This window comes from Cryptomeria japonica, chromosome 6, assembly GCF_030272615.1.
Source record: "Cryptomeria japonica chromosome 6, Sugi_1.0, whole genome shotgun sequence".
Classification (NCBI taxonomy): domain Eukaryota; kingdom Viridiplantae; phylum Streptophyta; class Pinopsida; order Cupressales; family Cupressaceae; genus Cryptomeria; species Cryptomeria japonica.
The window spans coordinates 410188164-410205564 of NC_081410.1; the positions used below are offsets into that span (position 1 = coordinate 410188164).

The window sequence follows — 17401 nt, forward strand, 5'->3', positions numbered from 1 at the left end:
GCATGATATTTGATGGTTTGGCATTGAAACCTTAGTTATAAGCAGGGGACTTGACAAGTAAGGTACTGTAAAAAATTTGGAGTGATTTGAAATTTTCACGTAAGATTTTGAGATGCGTGAAGTTAGGGTGCACAACTATTGGGTCCTCTCCCCTATATGATGTTTGACGAACTCTATGAATTCAAAGGAATAAGATAAATTTAAGGATAAGTGGTAGAATTTAATTGGAAAACAAATGCTAACATTTGATTGCATCACATGAAATTCTCACATCATAATTTGTCATGTAGGTCCCACTTGAAGCTAGGAGATGTGTAGAAAGTAAAAAGAAATAAATTAACATAGGTAATGACATACTTATTGGTATATATGGTAAAACATGATAATATCATTGGGCCACATGTAAGTCATATTGTTAGATGTGCTAGACATGCTACAAAGGTCTTAGGTGGCATAACACGAGTTTAAATTTGACACCTAAAAAATTATTTTTGAAATTCAAAATGTATGATGCGTGATAACCATCAATTTGATGTTTTGGAGAAGATCATTAATTTTGAATTTTACTTGGCCGAAAAAAAGGTTTTTCCAAATGGGTTTATAGTTATTCCTAAGTTTAGGATTATTTGACAAGTTGGTGTTTTATGATCATCTATTCATCATTTCTCTATCCATCTCATGAGTTACAATAGTTCCAATTAATTCAAGAAATATTTATTTTGTTTTGCATTTACTTATCCCCCATGTGCAAGTTCTCATTGAGAAATTATAGTCTATTTCAAATTTCAGCTAATTCTTTGTAGATGATTTGTAATAAGCTTTAACTTTATCTATATGATTTCATGTTCTTTTTATGTAGTTGTTCTCAACTAACTCATCATGAAATCATAGTAGGAAAAATGTCACCCATCCACATGGAGTTGTTCATTGTAACATTCACTATATAAGGATTGGATCATTCTATTATAAATAGGTTGCAATAGCGAGGAAAATGCTCTATATTATATCTTTTCTTTAAATAAATACAAAAGGATATTTTCTTGGTCATTTCTCTTTTTTAAAAGCTTATCTCTAGTTGGGTGATATGAATGAATGTTATAATTTTATGATTATCTCCTCTACAATTTTATATCCCTTTGAAATACCTAACTAAGGGCTTTTAGTTTCTTCACAAACATTTGTTATGCTAAATTATTATGTGTTACTCATTATTCAAGAAAATTAATATAAGTATTTCAATAATGGGGAATACTATTTCTATTAAGGAATATTAATTAGGAGATGCATTTTTGTTGTTTTCATCACTATAAGACAACAATAAGTGTTAGAAACAATCAAGGATATTTTTGGCAAGAAGGATTAATGATAGTTAGTAATTTACTATATATTTCCTCAATATGCAAGAAACTCATTGCAACCCTTTCAATTTTAGAAGTGGCAAATCCATCAAAGAATAATTCATCTCTCTGATTTTAGTAGATTCATCATAGAATATTAAAGGTAAAGGGAATAATTTAATTACTCCCCATAATCTTGCACATCATTTCCCATTTTGTATGAAGGCTCACATTTTTTTGTACTTTACTAAAACTTTGAAAACTTGTTTAAATTTAGTGTTCTTGATAGAGTTACCCTCAAAGATTTGCAAAGCCTAAATTTTAGGAGGGGAGCTTGTTTTTCTCATTTATTTTGATTAATAAAAGTAGGATAGGCCCACACCATTACATAACCACAGAGCGACATGCACAATTAGCAAAAAAAACCCCACCAAAACACAACAAAAACCCAGTAGGGCAAACAAAGAGCCAACAACTAAACTAAAAAAACTAGCAAATAGAAAAATTCAAGACCTCCAGAACATAAAATAACTGCCCAACACAGAAACAAAGTGATGGTCTACTGTATTGGGGTATAACACTTGTCCTATCAATCTTGGCACAAACTAGGAACTTTATAAAAAAAAGGAGACTTTTTAACTTGATCCCATCCCAAATCCAGAAGATACTAGTGTAGAGTCAGAGGTGACCTTGACATTGAAGCGGTGGGGCTAGATCCCGTGGCTAGGTGATCCATGCATCTTCTCTTTTTTGCTCAAGTCTCCTTTTCATATCATCTTGGATAGCTTGTAGGGAGGCATTGTGCTTGCTAGCCACATTTGTGCAAGTACAGGGGACCTCCTCAATTTTATTTTCAATGGCCTCCTAGGATTTCTTGACCTCTTCTAGCTCTCGTACTTGCTACCTCTATTCTTAATGCTAGAGTCCATGTCAGCCTGTCAATAATATCTTCGCCCACTGTTTCCCACTTCCCTATAATTTCCACAAGCTCATTGGTAGTTTTCCAAACTCTATCCTCATCTATCTTATCAACCCAAGTGTTGGCCTTGGCCTCAGCCTCGACTGCCATCTCCAACCAATTGATCCTTTTGATGGCCACATTCATTTATGCGAAGAACCATTTAATCAACTCTTCCTGTCTTTGTGCATCAAGTTATGTAGGTCCTTCACAATTTTTGCCAAAGCTGAAATATTACTTTGAGGTTTGGATTTACAAGGGAAGGGAGGGTTTAGAGTGGGGCTAGGGTTTCCCTTAGTTTTACCACTGGACCAATCTGACCTTGAAGTATCCAAGGAGTGCAAATCCTCTGAGGTTTGGGACTCAAAGCCATAATCATCAATGATATCATTAACCACATCTTGTTGCATCTTAGACTGGACACTTATGTCCTAATCCTTCTTGGTGGTAGCAATGGTCCAAAATTTGGCCATTCTAGCAGGGTTTTTCCTAGTGGGCATTTTAGAGCCAAGGTGAGGCATAATATGTTGGACAACCATTTAATAAACTTAACAATAGGAATTCACAATCTTTAGAGATTATTGAAGGTAGTTTGGAGAAGAATCATAAGTAATAGATTTGAATTGAATTCAATGGATCTTGATGATGGATAAAGTGAACCAATGCTTCTCATTATTATACAACACTCAAGCATGAATATTTCAATGTTTCATGATTTAGCTTCTAATTAGTGATGATAGGAAAGGGTTATCCTAGGTCCATAATTAAATTTGAATTGGGAAGTAGTGGTTGAAATTGCAATTGTGTTTCTAAATTAGATGTAGAACCACATTTGTGGATTCAACCTAGGTCAAGGAATAATAAGTCTTTGTATCAAATTCAAATCCTTAAGATTTGTGAATTTAAGTTTAATCAAGATTCTTGATGCATACATTCAATACAAATATCTTCTTGTAGAGAAATAATTAGACTCCTTTATCAAAATTAGGTTTAAAAAATATGATAATTGATCGATCTAATTCAAAGTTGTGATAGATCACGTTACATAATATTAAAATGTTGAAATAAATATAAAAAAAATACTTAGGTGAAATTTTTTGACTGGTACTTAGAATCATAATTTCTTATGAGAATTAGAAATAGAATTTTAGAAAAGGAAATTTAGCAACTCAATTTTAAACCTTGTACGTTTGATTTAAGTATTGCAGATCTAACCTTTCACATGGATTTGATCTCTGCATGGAAATTTGAATTAATTAAGCTTGTTGGAATTGTTCTGTTTACAAATACCTTAAAGTAGTCTGTCTCATTCGTAGCATCAATTATCTTAGATCAACCCCTTGAATAGAGTGGCCGTACAGATCTGACCATAGATTTGTTACTAATATTTGCAAGCAAGCATATGACTCATAAATATTATGATTCTTTTGTTCCGTTAAGAATTGAAATGTATAATAATGATATATTATAGTCAATGTGCTGACTGTTTGTGTGAGAACCTACACCCAGTATATTAATAGGTGGGTGACTTAAAACTCTTTCATCAAGTGTGGGGATAATTAGCGTTTATGGTTACCTTTGGAAACCCTAAACTGAGTTTGGATGATTGTTCACAATGCAATAGTTGTAATCGTTTTCTCTCTCCTATTTTATTTTATTTGATTTTTCCTTTCGATCATTGTCTTGATCATGAAGAGATCAGATAGCTAAGCATATGTTTAGAGGCACCGATATTAAAAATATGATAGAGCCCCAATATGCAAGACAGTAATGCAGGAACAGCAGGCTCTAAATGCTTTAACAAAATGTAAGAATATTAGATCAGCATAGCATGTGCTCAGCTCAGCAGTATCCCAGATCCATGTGCCATTACCGCGCTCTCTGTGACTGCAAACACTAATAAGTAACAACATATTTTTTATTCACCCAAATTCCGACAAGCATTTAATTAACTTGATTTAGTTAGACAATATGAAGTGTCTACCACTGCAGAAGTTCATCTTCATTCTCGCCGCATCGATGCTCAACTTCTGTTTTAACACCGACGCATTCTATACGTAAAGTCGTTGCACCGCCTTAGAAGAAAACGCGTGAAGGACTACTATTGGTAACCAATATATACTCTACACAAGAGAGAGAATACTAAAGGTGGATTGTGTATTTGAAATTTTGAGCGGAATTTTGGTACCGATCTAAGTTTTTGTAGTTATAACAGTGGAATTTCGGTATCGATCTAATGGGGGTGAATGCGGGTGAAAAGGATATGTGAAGGAGGTTGATGGTGGTAACAGTGATATGCTACTTTATTAAAATAGCAGAGGCCAATGGTGGTGGAGGATCGGGCTGGAGCCGTGGCCATGCAACCTTCTACGGAGGCTCTAACGCTGCATCCTCCAGCATGGGTGAGATTTTCTTTTTCTTACATTTTTATAATTTTATATCAAAATCTGTTTTTTCCGTAATCAAAAATTCTATATCAAGATTTTTGATTGGGTATTATAGAGTAAGTTTAATTAACACACTTTTGTTTATATGAAATTTCTGAAATAAGTACTTCTGAATTGGTTCAATGGTGAAAAACTTGTACTTTGAAAAAAGATCACAAGTTTGAATCTTAAAGGGGGTAAGTTATTCATGTTTCATTTGTAACATAGCTAAATGCATCTTGTATGGAGTAGAGGGTATCTCATATACTATAAGTCATAGCTAGACCCAAAAAGAGATTGTTGACTATAAAAAGGTCCATCTTCACTATCACACATCAGTATGTTTAGTAGAGTCCACCTAATAATGTGTTTTCAAATGAACCACCTAAATAAGTCAAAGCTTAGAGTGCCTTACTTTAATAAAAATGATGTAATCGTAGTCTACATATAGTACTATAAATCATACGCAGTCTCAATCGTAGATATCTTGGACGATAAAATGATCCTTTTTCATTTCTAGTCATGTTAGTTTCTTCCATAGGGCTCACCTATTGATGTGATTTCAAATGAGCCACCTTAGCAAGTCAAATCTTAGAGTGTGTGGTTTAAATCAAAATGGTGATCATAGTCCACATATACTATAAGTCTTATGAATAAGCAAAAATAGGTTACCCTCCACTATAAAAAGATCCATTTTCATTTCCAATCATACTAATTAAGCATCTATTTTCATTGCAATCATGCTATTTTCTTTAATAAAACCCATCTATTAATATGATCTAGATGACATCGTGATGTTTTCTCATTACTATAAGAAAGACTTAAAGATCACATTGTATTTTAAGTTTTTGATTTTTTCAAATAATTAATTAAAATTACTTATTTAGATATTTGAAAAAATTTATGATTGATCACAAAATAAAGAAATATAAATCATCAATCTCCTATAAACTCATTATTGGATCTCCTAAATGTCATTTATTATCTGTTATTATTTATTTATACAATTTTCTACATTATTGTTCTTATCCTAATGATAAATTATGAAATATTATCTGAAAAGTGTTCAACTATTGGATCACCAAGGTTGATAGATATAGCCAACAATTGAAACATAATCTATCAATTACATCTTTGCAATATTAACTCCATACAAAAATTTCCCTACAAAAATAAATTCTTCTCTAAATTCCTGGATCATGGAACAAGAAACCTGAAATTGCAGGCAGTCACCTAAGTTTGATTGAAACCAACTGACAAGTTAAATTATTTCGATAGGTGAGGTGTGTGGTTATGATAATATATACACAGGAGGGTATGGAGTATACACAACAACACTGAGTAGCGTCCTGTTTAGAGAAGGGGAGGCTTGTGGGGCGTGCTTGTTGGAATAGAGGACATCTGTATTTGATGAAGACACATCAGAGAATGAAAATAGAAATGGAGACCATGATAAAACTGACAAGTTAAATTATTTTGATAGGCAAGGTGTGTGGTTATGATAATATATACACAGGAGGGTATGGAGTATACACAACAACACTGAGTAGCGCCCTATTTAGAGAAGGGGAGGCTTGTGGGGCGTGCTTGTTGGAATAGAGGACATCTGTATTTGATGAAGACACATCAGAGAATGAAAATAGAAATGGAGACCATGATAAAACTGAACAACAGAAATACAAAACAAATTTTATATATATTGTCATATTAAATTGAATACAAGTGCCCCTGTATAGAGTTCTCACAACTTTCTCGAATACCTCATAGTAGAAACGTGCATGTGAAGAAAATGAACACATATTGTAAACTACCCACAAAGAAACTAGGTCTGGTAGATTGGACAGTGTATAGATATAATCAATTAATGTGAAGTCTATTCGAATCTATGTTGAGATTTTTTTTTAATGCATATCTTTAATTCTGATATACTATAGATGACTTATGCATATAGAGAATGTAGAGAATGGTAGTGGGTAGTTGGGATTACTTCCCAATACTCCCCCTTAATCACAACTATCAATATACTATCCATTTTTGTTCTTTCCATCTTTCTTCAATTGTTGTGGCAATCAAACTACTCATTGATTTCTCCTTTGAAAATAGTAGTCTCTTCTTCTTAACAACCTTTTCTTTGCGTCTGCAATCTCTTCTTCATTTTTTTTGCTAACTGCCTGTTGTTGCAGCTGCTACACTTTTCAACATTCACAATTTCTTTGGTACATTTATTTGGCTCCCTCAACTATTGCGGCAGTCTCAAAAACTCTTTGTACTCAAGTCTTCTAAACATCATACAACATGTAGTTTCCTTGCTAGACAATGATTTCTTTTGATTCAAAGCATTTGTTATTTCTTTTGAGCATCCAAATCTTTCATGACTTCTATTGGTCTTCACATATGAACATTTGTACAACCTTTTGAACATACCTGTGAGATTTTGCCAACTAGATCCATAGATCCATCCACAATCCATTTTTATACAACCTATCATAGATTATTTCTTCCATTCTTTCTTCCAACACATTTTTCAAAGTGTTCTTAAACCATAATTTTTTACATGGATGCAAATCCCAACACATATCTTTTGTGTGTCCTTCTCAATTACCATGAGAACACCTAATACAATGCCTTCCTTGGGCTGTTTTGCTTGAATTGGTACCATCATTTTATTTTCTTGTGACATATCCAAGGCCCTCATACTTTGGCCTCATTATAGGCTCAATAGGTTCTCTACTTCCTTGTTCATGTTTTCCTAATCCTTTCCTTCATATCCCATTTTTTTCATGATTTTGAAACCAACATTGTTTTGAAACCATCCTTTGTTATCAATATCACAACTAGCAATATTTTTAAACACATTGTCATCTTCTTTCTTATATTCTTTATCACAAATAGTTTCAACTAAATCACTTTTACCAAATGATGATCACAAATATTTTGTGTCACGTGAAGCATCACTAACCAGTGACTTTTTCTTCAAGCTTTCATTCTCTTGTCTTAGTTTTGATATTGTATAGACTATTCTCCTCTTCTCATTTCTTCAGTTTCTCTTCTAAGTCCTCAAACAATTTTACTCTTTACTCTAACTCCTTGTTCCTTTTCTTAATCACATCAAACAACTTTAACTTCTCCTCTAAATCTCCATTTTTCTCTTTTACTTTGTTCAATATTTTTTCAAGCTCACAATTCTCATCAAAAAGTTTAAACTTTTCTAATTCTTTCTCTTGTATGATTGCTATCATTTCTGATTTGGATTTCTTCATTTCCATTATTTCATTTTCTTTTTTAACTTCATCAGACAATTTCACTTTTCTTCCAATTCTTCATTTCTATTTTTAACTTTCTTTAATTTTGTTTCAAGAATAGATATTCATATCTTTCTCTTGCAAACTCTTTCAAACTTGATATCAATTTAAAATTATAATCTTTAACATTTATAACTTCTTCTAAGTTATCCTTTTCCTTTTTTACCCTTTTCCAACTTTACCCATTGAAATAAAAATTTAAACTTACCTTGCTCAAACATTTGACTTTGTTTCACACTTGATTGTGTTTCTGCCTCTCCAAGTTACCTCCTTTAAATAATTTCATGCACCTTCACTCTTCCACAATTTTCTTTATTGAATCTTTCTTCTTCTATTGGTCAACTTCTGGCTTCACTTCAGAGGATTGCACTAGTAGGTTCTTTTTTACCACAATCTCCTTGAATAACCCACAATCTGATCCTTTCTTTTTCTTGGTAGGGATCCAATATTTGTTGCACTAGTTGTGCTTTTAGACTTGAGATATGACATGTAAACTTTGCACTCTTTTCTCCTCCAAATTTGCACTTCAACCCTTTGATTTCTACAAACACACTTTCCTTTTTACAAATTGGAAGTCCTCTGGCAGCAATATGACTTTCTTACATAACTGAAATTTTAACAGTAGTGATCTACCTTTCTTTGACTAGGAAAACCCATAATATCTTTATTAAATTCACCAACAACAAGAAACTCTTCAAATTTTATGATTCATTGTTGTCTTACCTCTGACAAGTAATCTTTTTCTTTTAAGAGTAGCACATTCTTCAACCCTGGGTGACTTTTTTTTTTTCGTCTATAGCTTCAACCTATATTTGGACAGAATCTCTTCCTTCCAAATAGTCAACGAAAGTCTCTTTTTTAACAATTTTAGCTCCTCCTCCTCAGCAGTTTCTTCTTGTACTGACTGCACTAGATAAGCTTTGTTGACAATTTGAATGCTCTTTTTCAATCTACACCTTCTTCGGCAGTCATCTTTCCTTCTTATTTTGTCTAACATCAGTGAGATTTACATACGATTTGCTCTTCAAACTGGGAACTCCAACTCTCTTCTAGCAGCATTATGGCAGCTTTCTATCTTTCCAACAGCTGCAATCTTCTTCTTACAAGAATACGGTTAACTGACCATCTACTTTCCTTATGCACCAAACAACTTGGGCTCTACACTACCTAGACCTTTGCTAAGAGGCTACAAAGAAACACAAAGACATAAAGAGAAACTGGACACAACGTAGATAAAGAACGAGCTTCAAAATCCACTCAACCCTTGACCTTTGACTCTTTTTACCCACGATTTTGGCTTTCTTAGAACGGTTTGTTGCAGCGACCATTTAAATCTCCTTTCAACAATGGTTATGCTTTACCTTTTTGTTCTCCTCCTTGCAACGACTTCCTCCTTAGCTGATCTCCTTGGTTTTGAAATCTCATTCATCTGATTTTAATTCTTTTCCCTTAGCTTCATCTGAAACCCATCAAATTTTTAGACAATATTAAAAACAAATTTCTTCATAGTGATGGCCTACTCCCAGTGAGCATGACCGACATGACTCTGATACCACTGTTGGAATAGAGGACATCCATATTTGATGAAGGCACATTAGAGAATGCAAACAGAAATGGAGACCATGATAAAATTGAACAATAAAAATACAAAACAGATTTTACATATATGGTCATATTAAATTGAATACAAGTGGCTCTATATAGAGGTCTAGAACTTTCTCGAATACCTCATAGTAGAAATGTGCAAGTGAAGAAAATGAACACATATTGTAAACTACCCATAAAGCATGTGGGTCTGGCAGATTGGGCAGTGTTATAGATTTAAGCAATTAATGGGAAGTCTATATGGATCTATGTTGAGATTTGCTGAGATTTGTTTTTGATGCATATCTTTAATTCTGATATACTATAGATGACGTGTGCATACAAAGAATGGCAGTGGGTAGTTGGGATTATTTCCCAATAGTGCTATGAGCTGCCGTGCGACTCCATGTTGGACCGTCGATGGTGCCACCGAGGCGCACGTGTTGTAGTGAGTGCTACCAACTTCTACCCTTCCAACGATAGAGGAGGGTGGTGCAATTCGCCTCAGCAACATTTTGATATGTTGCTGCCTGCATTCACCAGAATTGTGCGCTATAGTTCGGGAATTGTGCCGGTGTTGTTCAGAAGAGTGGGCTGTGCTAAAAAGGGTGGCGTGAAGTTTACAATGAAAGGAAATTCCTTCTTCAATTTGATTTTGATAAGCAACGTGGGAGGAAATGGAGTGGTGAAGAGGCGGTGTTTGGCAGGCAATGCATAGAAATTGGGGTGCCAATTGGCAAAATAGTTCAAAGCTCGATGGAAAGCTACTTTTCTTCAAAGTAATGGTAGGCAATGGAAGAATGCTTACATTCAACAATGCAGTGCCTTCCAGTTGGCGATTCGGCCAAACCTTCGCCACTTGCTTGCAGTTATCTTGATATGTCCAACATGAGAAAGAGTTTTAAAGTTCAGTTCTTTAAATCGCTTCACAACCGAAAGAACAATACATTGAATAAATGGCCTGTCCTTGGCAAGACAAGGTTCTGTTTTTCATTACTTTCAATCTAATATATGATTGTTTATTGGTGCAGTCGCAATCAGATTTAATTTTAAACTTCTTTTTCAGTGTCATGACTCACTCATCATGTTCTTTAGAATGACCAGAGCACCATCAGATAGTGGAAAGACACATGAATGTTCATTTATACTGAGTATTTAATATAATTATTTCACTTTTATTTTAGTTTTCTTCTAAAATTTTGCTGCTGAGCACACGATAGATCTAGTTAGGGAAAAAAAACAAAAACTTACAGATTTAATGCACAGAAGAAAAAGCAAGACCAGCTAAGAAAATAAAATTGTATTAATTCATCATACAAATTACATTATGCCAAAGCATGATTTTATACAGATAGAATCACTGCACAAAATATGAAAATAATGGTGAAAGAGGCGGATAAAGCAAGATTAACTTGTTGTTTGCTTGTTGTTCACCTTGTTTAGGCTTACATGCAAACATAAAATCACCGTAAGTCTACCGGAGAATGCAATCACTAGTTTATCACCATAAACAAAAGAGAAGACTAAAGTCAGATCTGTGAACTATGAAGGTAATAGTAGTTGTTACGCTAACACCCCCCCTTAAGCATAACTAAAGAGAAAAGAGGAAAGAGGAAAGAGGAAAGAGGAAAGAGGGAAAACCTAGTGGGAACAAAACCCCACCTCAAAATAAACACTAACTCAACATGACACCTAATATGCTACTGTGTTCTTCACCCAAGAAGGTCTCATAAAAAGTGAACATGAAAAGATAGGTGTCATGGGAGGACCAAGTATCCCCCAGAATATGCAAACAATGGTAGATGCTCAAATTCTCGAAACTGGATGAAAAAGATGGTCCACGATCGTTGAACAACATCCCTTCCCTTAGGAAGAAACAAAACCAAAAATGTATTAATGGAGTCTCCCAAATCTTGAAAGGAATATGTTGATGTCTCTGAAAACCAATGTAGATCATAGTCCAAAGACAATGATGATCTCTTCAAATGTTGCTCAAATGTCTTTAAGCCAACGCCAAAGTGTGACAAATGCTGATAAGATAAATCAGGTACCATAGAAGATTCAAGTACAGTGACCATGGATGTATGGTGATAGCTGGACCAATGCAAATCAGGTAGTGCCACGATAGAAGCAAATATAGGCAAAGAGAGAGGAAGAGGGTTTAAAGATGTACCTATAACATCACTAGAAGATGAATCAACTCCATAAGAGATATTATAAAAGAGGATATGAAGATCCCCAATGGTATCCTCCAAATATGCAATGTGGGATTCTACAAATAAGAAAGCAATGTTTGATAAAATTACATCTCGCTCATCAAGAGGACAAGAATTAACCTATTGAAGAGAATTGGAGATGGCATTCATAGAAGCCAAGATCTCTGTCAAACTCACAGGTGAAAGTGAAGGTACGTCAATTGTTTTGGTAGGTGGAGAAGGAGCAACTTGAGATTCTGATGCATTCCCAAAAGAGAGTTGAAAGACATTATGTGAGAAATTAGGACACCATTCATGCCCATGTTGATTGCACCCAATATAGCTGCATCTGCAACCCTTATACATATACATGATTCACTCTTTAATATATCTCCAAAAAAGTACAAAAGCAAAAAGCTCAATCTTAAGTGCCTGCAAATAAAAGTGTTTCAATTATTCTTCCTGGCCTACTTTGATACCATGTAAAATTTTACAGCTGAGCATTGGATATATCTAGCTAGGGGAAAAAAAAAAAACTTGCAGATTTAATGCACAAAAGAAAAAGAAAGAGCAGCTAAGAAAATGAAATTGTATTAATACCTTGTACAAATTACATTATGCCAAAGCATGATTTTATACAAATAGAATCATTGCACAAAATACAAAAATAATGGTGAAAGTGGCGGAGAAAGAAAGATTAACTTGTTGTTTGTTTGTTGTTCACCTTGGTTAGGCTTACATGCAAACATAAAATCACCGTAAGTACACTAGAGAATGCAATCACTAGTTTATCGCCATAAACAAAAGAGAAGACACATACATACATACACATACACATATAGATATAGATATACATATACATATACATATACATATACACACACACACACACATATATATATACGCATACATACATACACATATACATATACATATACATATTCATATACATATACATATACATATATACACACACACATATATATATACACATACATACATACATGCATACACACACATATATCTACACACACACACACACACACACACACACACACATATATACATATATATACATATATATACATATATCTAACATATATATACATATATATATATATATATATATATATATATATACATATATATACATATATACACACACAAATTTACACACACACACACACACACACACACACATATATATGTTGGAAGAAAGTTAAGTAAATTAATAATTAAATTATTTAATAATAAATTAAAAAGGGGTTGTGACATCCTTTCCTCTTTAAAAAATGCATCATCGTGACACATAAATGGAAACATAAAATCATACTAATCAAGATTCATATTAGTCATGGTTAAGATTTTCATCAACTAAATGCAATATAAACAACATTTTACAAACATGCAAGATGATGTTAGCATAAAAATTCATCAAAAAATTATTCCTAAAGACAAACCCTACATGAGTGTATGGATTCCGTCACTAACATTTAGTTCCATGAAGCTAGACTACCTCTCTCCGACAATGCTCTCTTTCGTGTAATGTGTCAACATATGTATCACACTTATAGAAACAACACTTACACATTAGAGTCAGTGCAAGAAGATGAGTCCACTTTTTGGCCAAAAAGTGGAAGTGTTTTCCCTGTTTTTCAGATTTTGTCTCATTTGAGCTTAAATTTTGAAACACTTAGAGGTTGAATCTTGGAAAAAGTCAGTAATATAAAAGATAGCCCTCTGAGTGTACTTTTCAAATATGTAATTTATTTTAATACCCACATGATAAAAAATAAATTTTTGAATGGAGTTCTAAAAACTATGTTTTAAAAATGCCTGTTTTAGGACCATACCATGCATGTGTACGACCCACACTTTTTGACACAGTTAAAATTATTTTCTCAAACCATTTTGGGAAATGGTTTGTAACACACTGAAGATTGATGAGCATATTTTTCTGTATTTTTTTTTCAAATATTTTTTTTAATTAATTTTTTAATGGCCGTAATTATCTTTTTAAAAATTTGACGTGTACGACCCACATAATTTGACGTAAACTTAGCACTTTTTGATTTTTTTTTTAAAATAGAAAATAATTTTGTGTAGATTGATGACATATAATTTTTTTTTCAAAATTCATTTAAATAAAAAAGTTATTAAATTAAGAAAATTAGTTAATATTTCAAATTTATGGACCCGACTTAGTATAAATGAAATGAAAAATAGTTAAAATAATCAATTTTTAAATTAATTTACATATTTAGAATCTAGACAGTATAATCTGAAATGGGTTTTAATTTCGTATAAAAATTCTCTAATTAGAGGCACGTAAACTATTTCAAAAGTTCATATTTGTGCTTTCATTCATGGAGCTTTGAATTTGTAGGTTCATGTCTTAGGTGTGGCCATCCCAAGCCTATCCCAGGCCTAATCCCGAGGCAAGTGGCGGGTTGTGGATTCAAATTTTACATAATGGGCCCCCATTTTATAAATGGGGGTCCATTTCTAAAATGGGGGCCCATTCCATTTTTTGCTCGTTGGATTTAATAACAAGCCCCTATTTTAAAAACGGAGGCCCATTATTTAAATAATGGGCCCCTATTTTTAAAATGGGGACCGGTATTTAAATAATGGGCCCCTGTTTCTAAATAACCGTTACTGTAAAAACAAAGATAGATTGCATCAATTTACCACACTATCATTGAAATCTGTACTGACAAAGATTTTTTTACATCATTTGGCAGTACTTTTTAATATTTTTAACATGATTTTTTGAAGAAATCAGTAAAAAGATATTATTTTTTGAAGATGAGTTTGTAAAAATGGGTTCTAAGCAACGTCAAAAGAAAAAAAAGGGGACAATGATAGTGGACGAAATTCAAGCACAAAGAGAGAAGGAGGCAAAATGCCAAAGAGATCGAAGAACACAATAACGACAATTGAATAACACTTATGAAGCATCTAGTTCAATGCCCGTTGTAGATGAGACCATTGAAGACTCTAGTTTTGTGCATAGGACATGTCTATGCTGTTGTTGCACCAGAGGAAAATGAAGAGGGGACAGAGTATTGGTTGGCTCGATGTGTAAAGCCAAAACATAAGCTAACCACTCCTCGAGTAGATGATGATGGTTATGACTATCCAACAAGATCTGTGGTTGTTGTTGGCACTTGGCTACACAAATATCTAACAAGAAAGAATGGATTGCCCGCATTTGAAGATTATGAATTAGAGAAGAAGATTATACATTACTTGCATTTGGTAGTGGCAACTAATATAAAATTGGATAGATATTGTGGCAGACCTACTAATAAACAATTATGGACTCTCTCTATGGAAGAGCATGAGACAATTATAGATGCTTTGCAAAAGAGAGAGGATGTAGATGGTATAACAAAATATATATAAAGTAAGTTATAATTTAAACCCTTAATCCACCTCCCTTTTAAAAGTCATGATGCATATTATATATAACATTTTATATCATGCATCATAATTATAAAATCTAATCTAGTAAAATTTTGTTTCAAGTCTACCACAAGTAGAAGGCATCAATGAAAACAAAGTTATTTGTGTATACTTTATGTTTCATTTTGAATAATTACAAGTAAGTTAAATTTTTGTACCCTTAAGGTAAATCCCTTTGTATTTCAAATTCAGTGCATCTTGATTATAAAAATTAATCATATGTATTTATTTTTTCCAGGTCTCTTAGAGTAGACTTGGCCTCAATGACTACTATTGTTTGTGCATACTTTATGTTGTATTTTGAGAGATATAAATACTTATTATTATAATTTAAATAGACTATTTATTTTATTTTAGATATGTCTTCTTGATTACATTTGGTATACAATATACATAAATGAGAGACTATTGGTCAAATTTATGAATGAGATAATTATGTTTTAATCAAGTTCTATTCATTATATTTGTTTTGATACTTTTTAATTTAGAATATGTTATAATTATAAGATATGCTTCGATACTTAGTTCATGATGTATGCACCTTTAGTTTATCTAATCACAAGAACTATTTAAATGAAATTCTAAAAATAAAATTACAAGTCCACATAATCCCTATAAAGTTGTTTAAGCACAACTTCCATAAATAAAATTTCAAGTCCACATAATATATAAAGTATGCACAAAATTTCAAGTCCACATAATTTCAAGTCAATATATATGATCTAATGTGCACATAATTTCAAGTCCACATAATATCTAATGGGCACAATACACATAAAGTATGCACATAATATATATGATCTAATCCTATTATGCAACTATCCATATATATAAAGTATGTGTGCACGTGTAAACAAATATGTAAAGCCCATAAAATAGTACATATCAGAGCCAAATAAACAATAAAATTTCAAGTCCACATAATCCATATACTATCTAATCCATATATATATCTAGATGGTAACATGATGTTCACTCCACATAATATCTAATGTCCACAAAATATATAAAGTATGCACAAAATATATATGATCTAATCCTATTATGCAACTATCCATATATATAAAGTATGTGCTCGTGTAAACAAATGTGTAAAGTCCATAAAAAAACACATATCAAAGCCAAATAAATAGTAAAATCTAAGTGCTATCATCAATAACATCCCGTGGTCTCTTATCCCCAGGACGTGGTCCAGATCCACTTGTCTCATGCTGTACAAGAAAAAAATAATATTAAAATATTACTTGAAATTAACTATTAAAAGAACTATTTATCAAATATAGTAGAATTTGTAAATTAAGTTACAAACTTACCATATCTTCATCAGATCCTCTAGCAGTATCTCTCTTGTCCCTGGGACGTGGTCCAGATCCACTTGTCTCATGTTGTACAAGAAAAAAATAATATTAAAATATTATTTGAAATTAACTATTAAAAGAATCATTTATCAAATATAGTAGAATTCATAAATTAAGTTACAAACTTACCATATCCTCATCAGATCCTCTAGCAATATCTCTCTTGTCCTCGGGACATGCTCCAGATCCACCCGTCTCATGCTGTACAATAAAAAAATAATATTAAAATATTACTTGAAATTAACTATTAAAAGAATCATTTATCAAATGTAGTAGAATTTGTAAATTAAGTTACAAACTTACCATATGCTCATCAGATCTTCTAGCAGCATCTCTCTTGTCCGTAGGATGTGGTCCAAATCCACCTGTCTCATGCTATACAATAAAAAAATAATATTAAAATATTACTTGAAATTAACTTTTAAAAGAATCATTTATCAAATATAGTAGAATTCATAAATTAAGTTACAAACTTACCATATGCTCATCAGATCCTCTAGCAGTATCTTGTGCAGTATCAACACCAAATGTAGTGCTATCTAACTCCTGTACAAGGTCAAATTCAAAGTGTCCAATTAAATCTTAAATTAAGAGTCAAAATAATATCAAATTAAGTATTACATATTAATACCTCAAAGGATGTCAATGTGCGTTCAAATTGGCTCTGATCAAAATTATGAGGATAACCTATCCTAATGGTAGTGTCCACCTGCATACATGCATTTAATGAATATTTAGTGAACATATATATGTGTACTAAATAATTTCAAGTT

The 17401-nt window shown here is 32.7% G+C and overlaps 1 protein-coding gene across 1 annotated transcript; it reads left to right on the top strand.

The window, feature by feature from the left end:
• The first annotated feature begins 4619 nt into the window (after positions 1-4619).
• Positions 4620-10325, top strand: LOC131065781 (expansin-A12-like). The gene is made up of 2 exons (XM_058000424.1): positions 4620-4697; positions 9990-10325. The coding sequence occupies exons 1-2, from the start codon at positions 4620-4622 to the stop codon at positions 10323-10325; spliced, it is 414 nt and encodes a 137-aa protein (XP_057856407.1).
• Positions 10326-17401: the final 7076 nt, after the last annotated feature.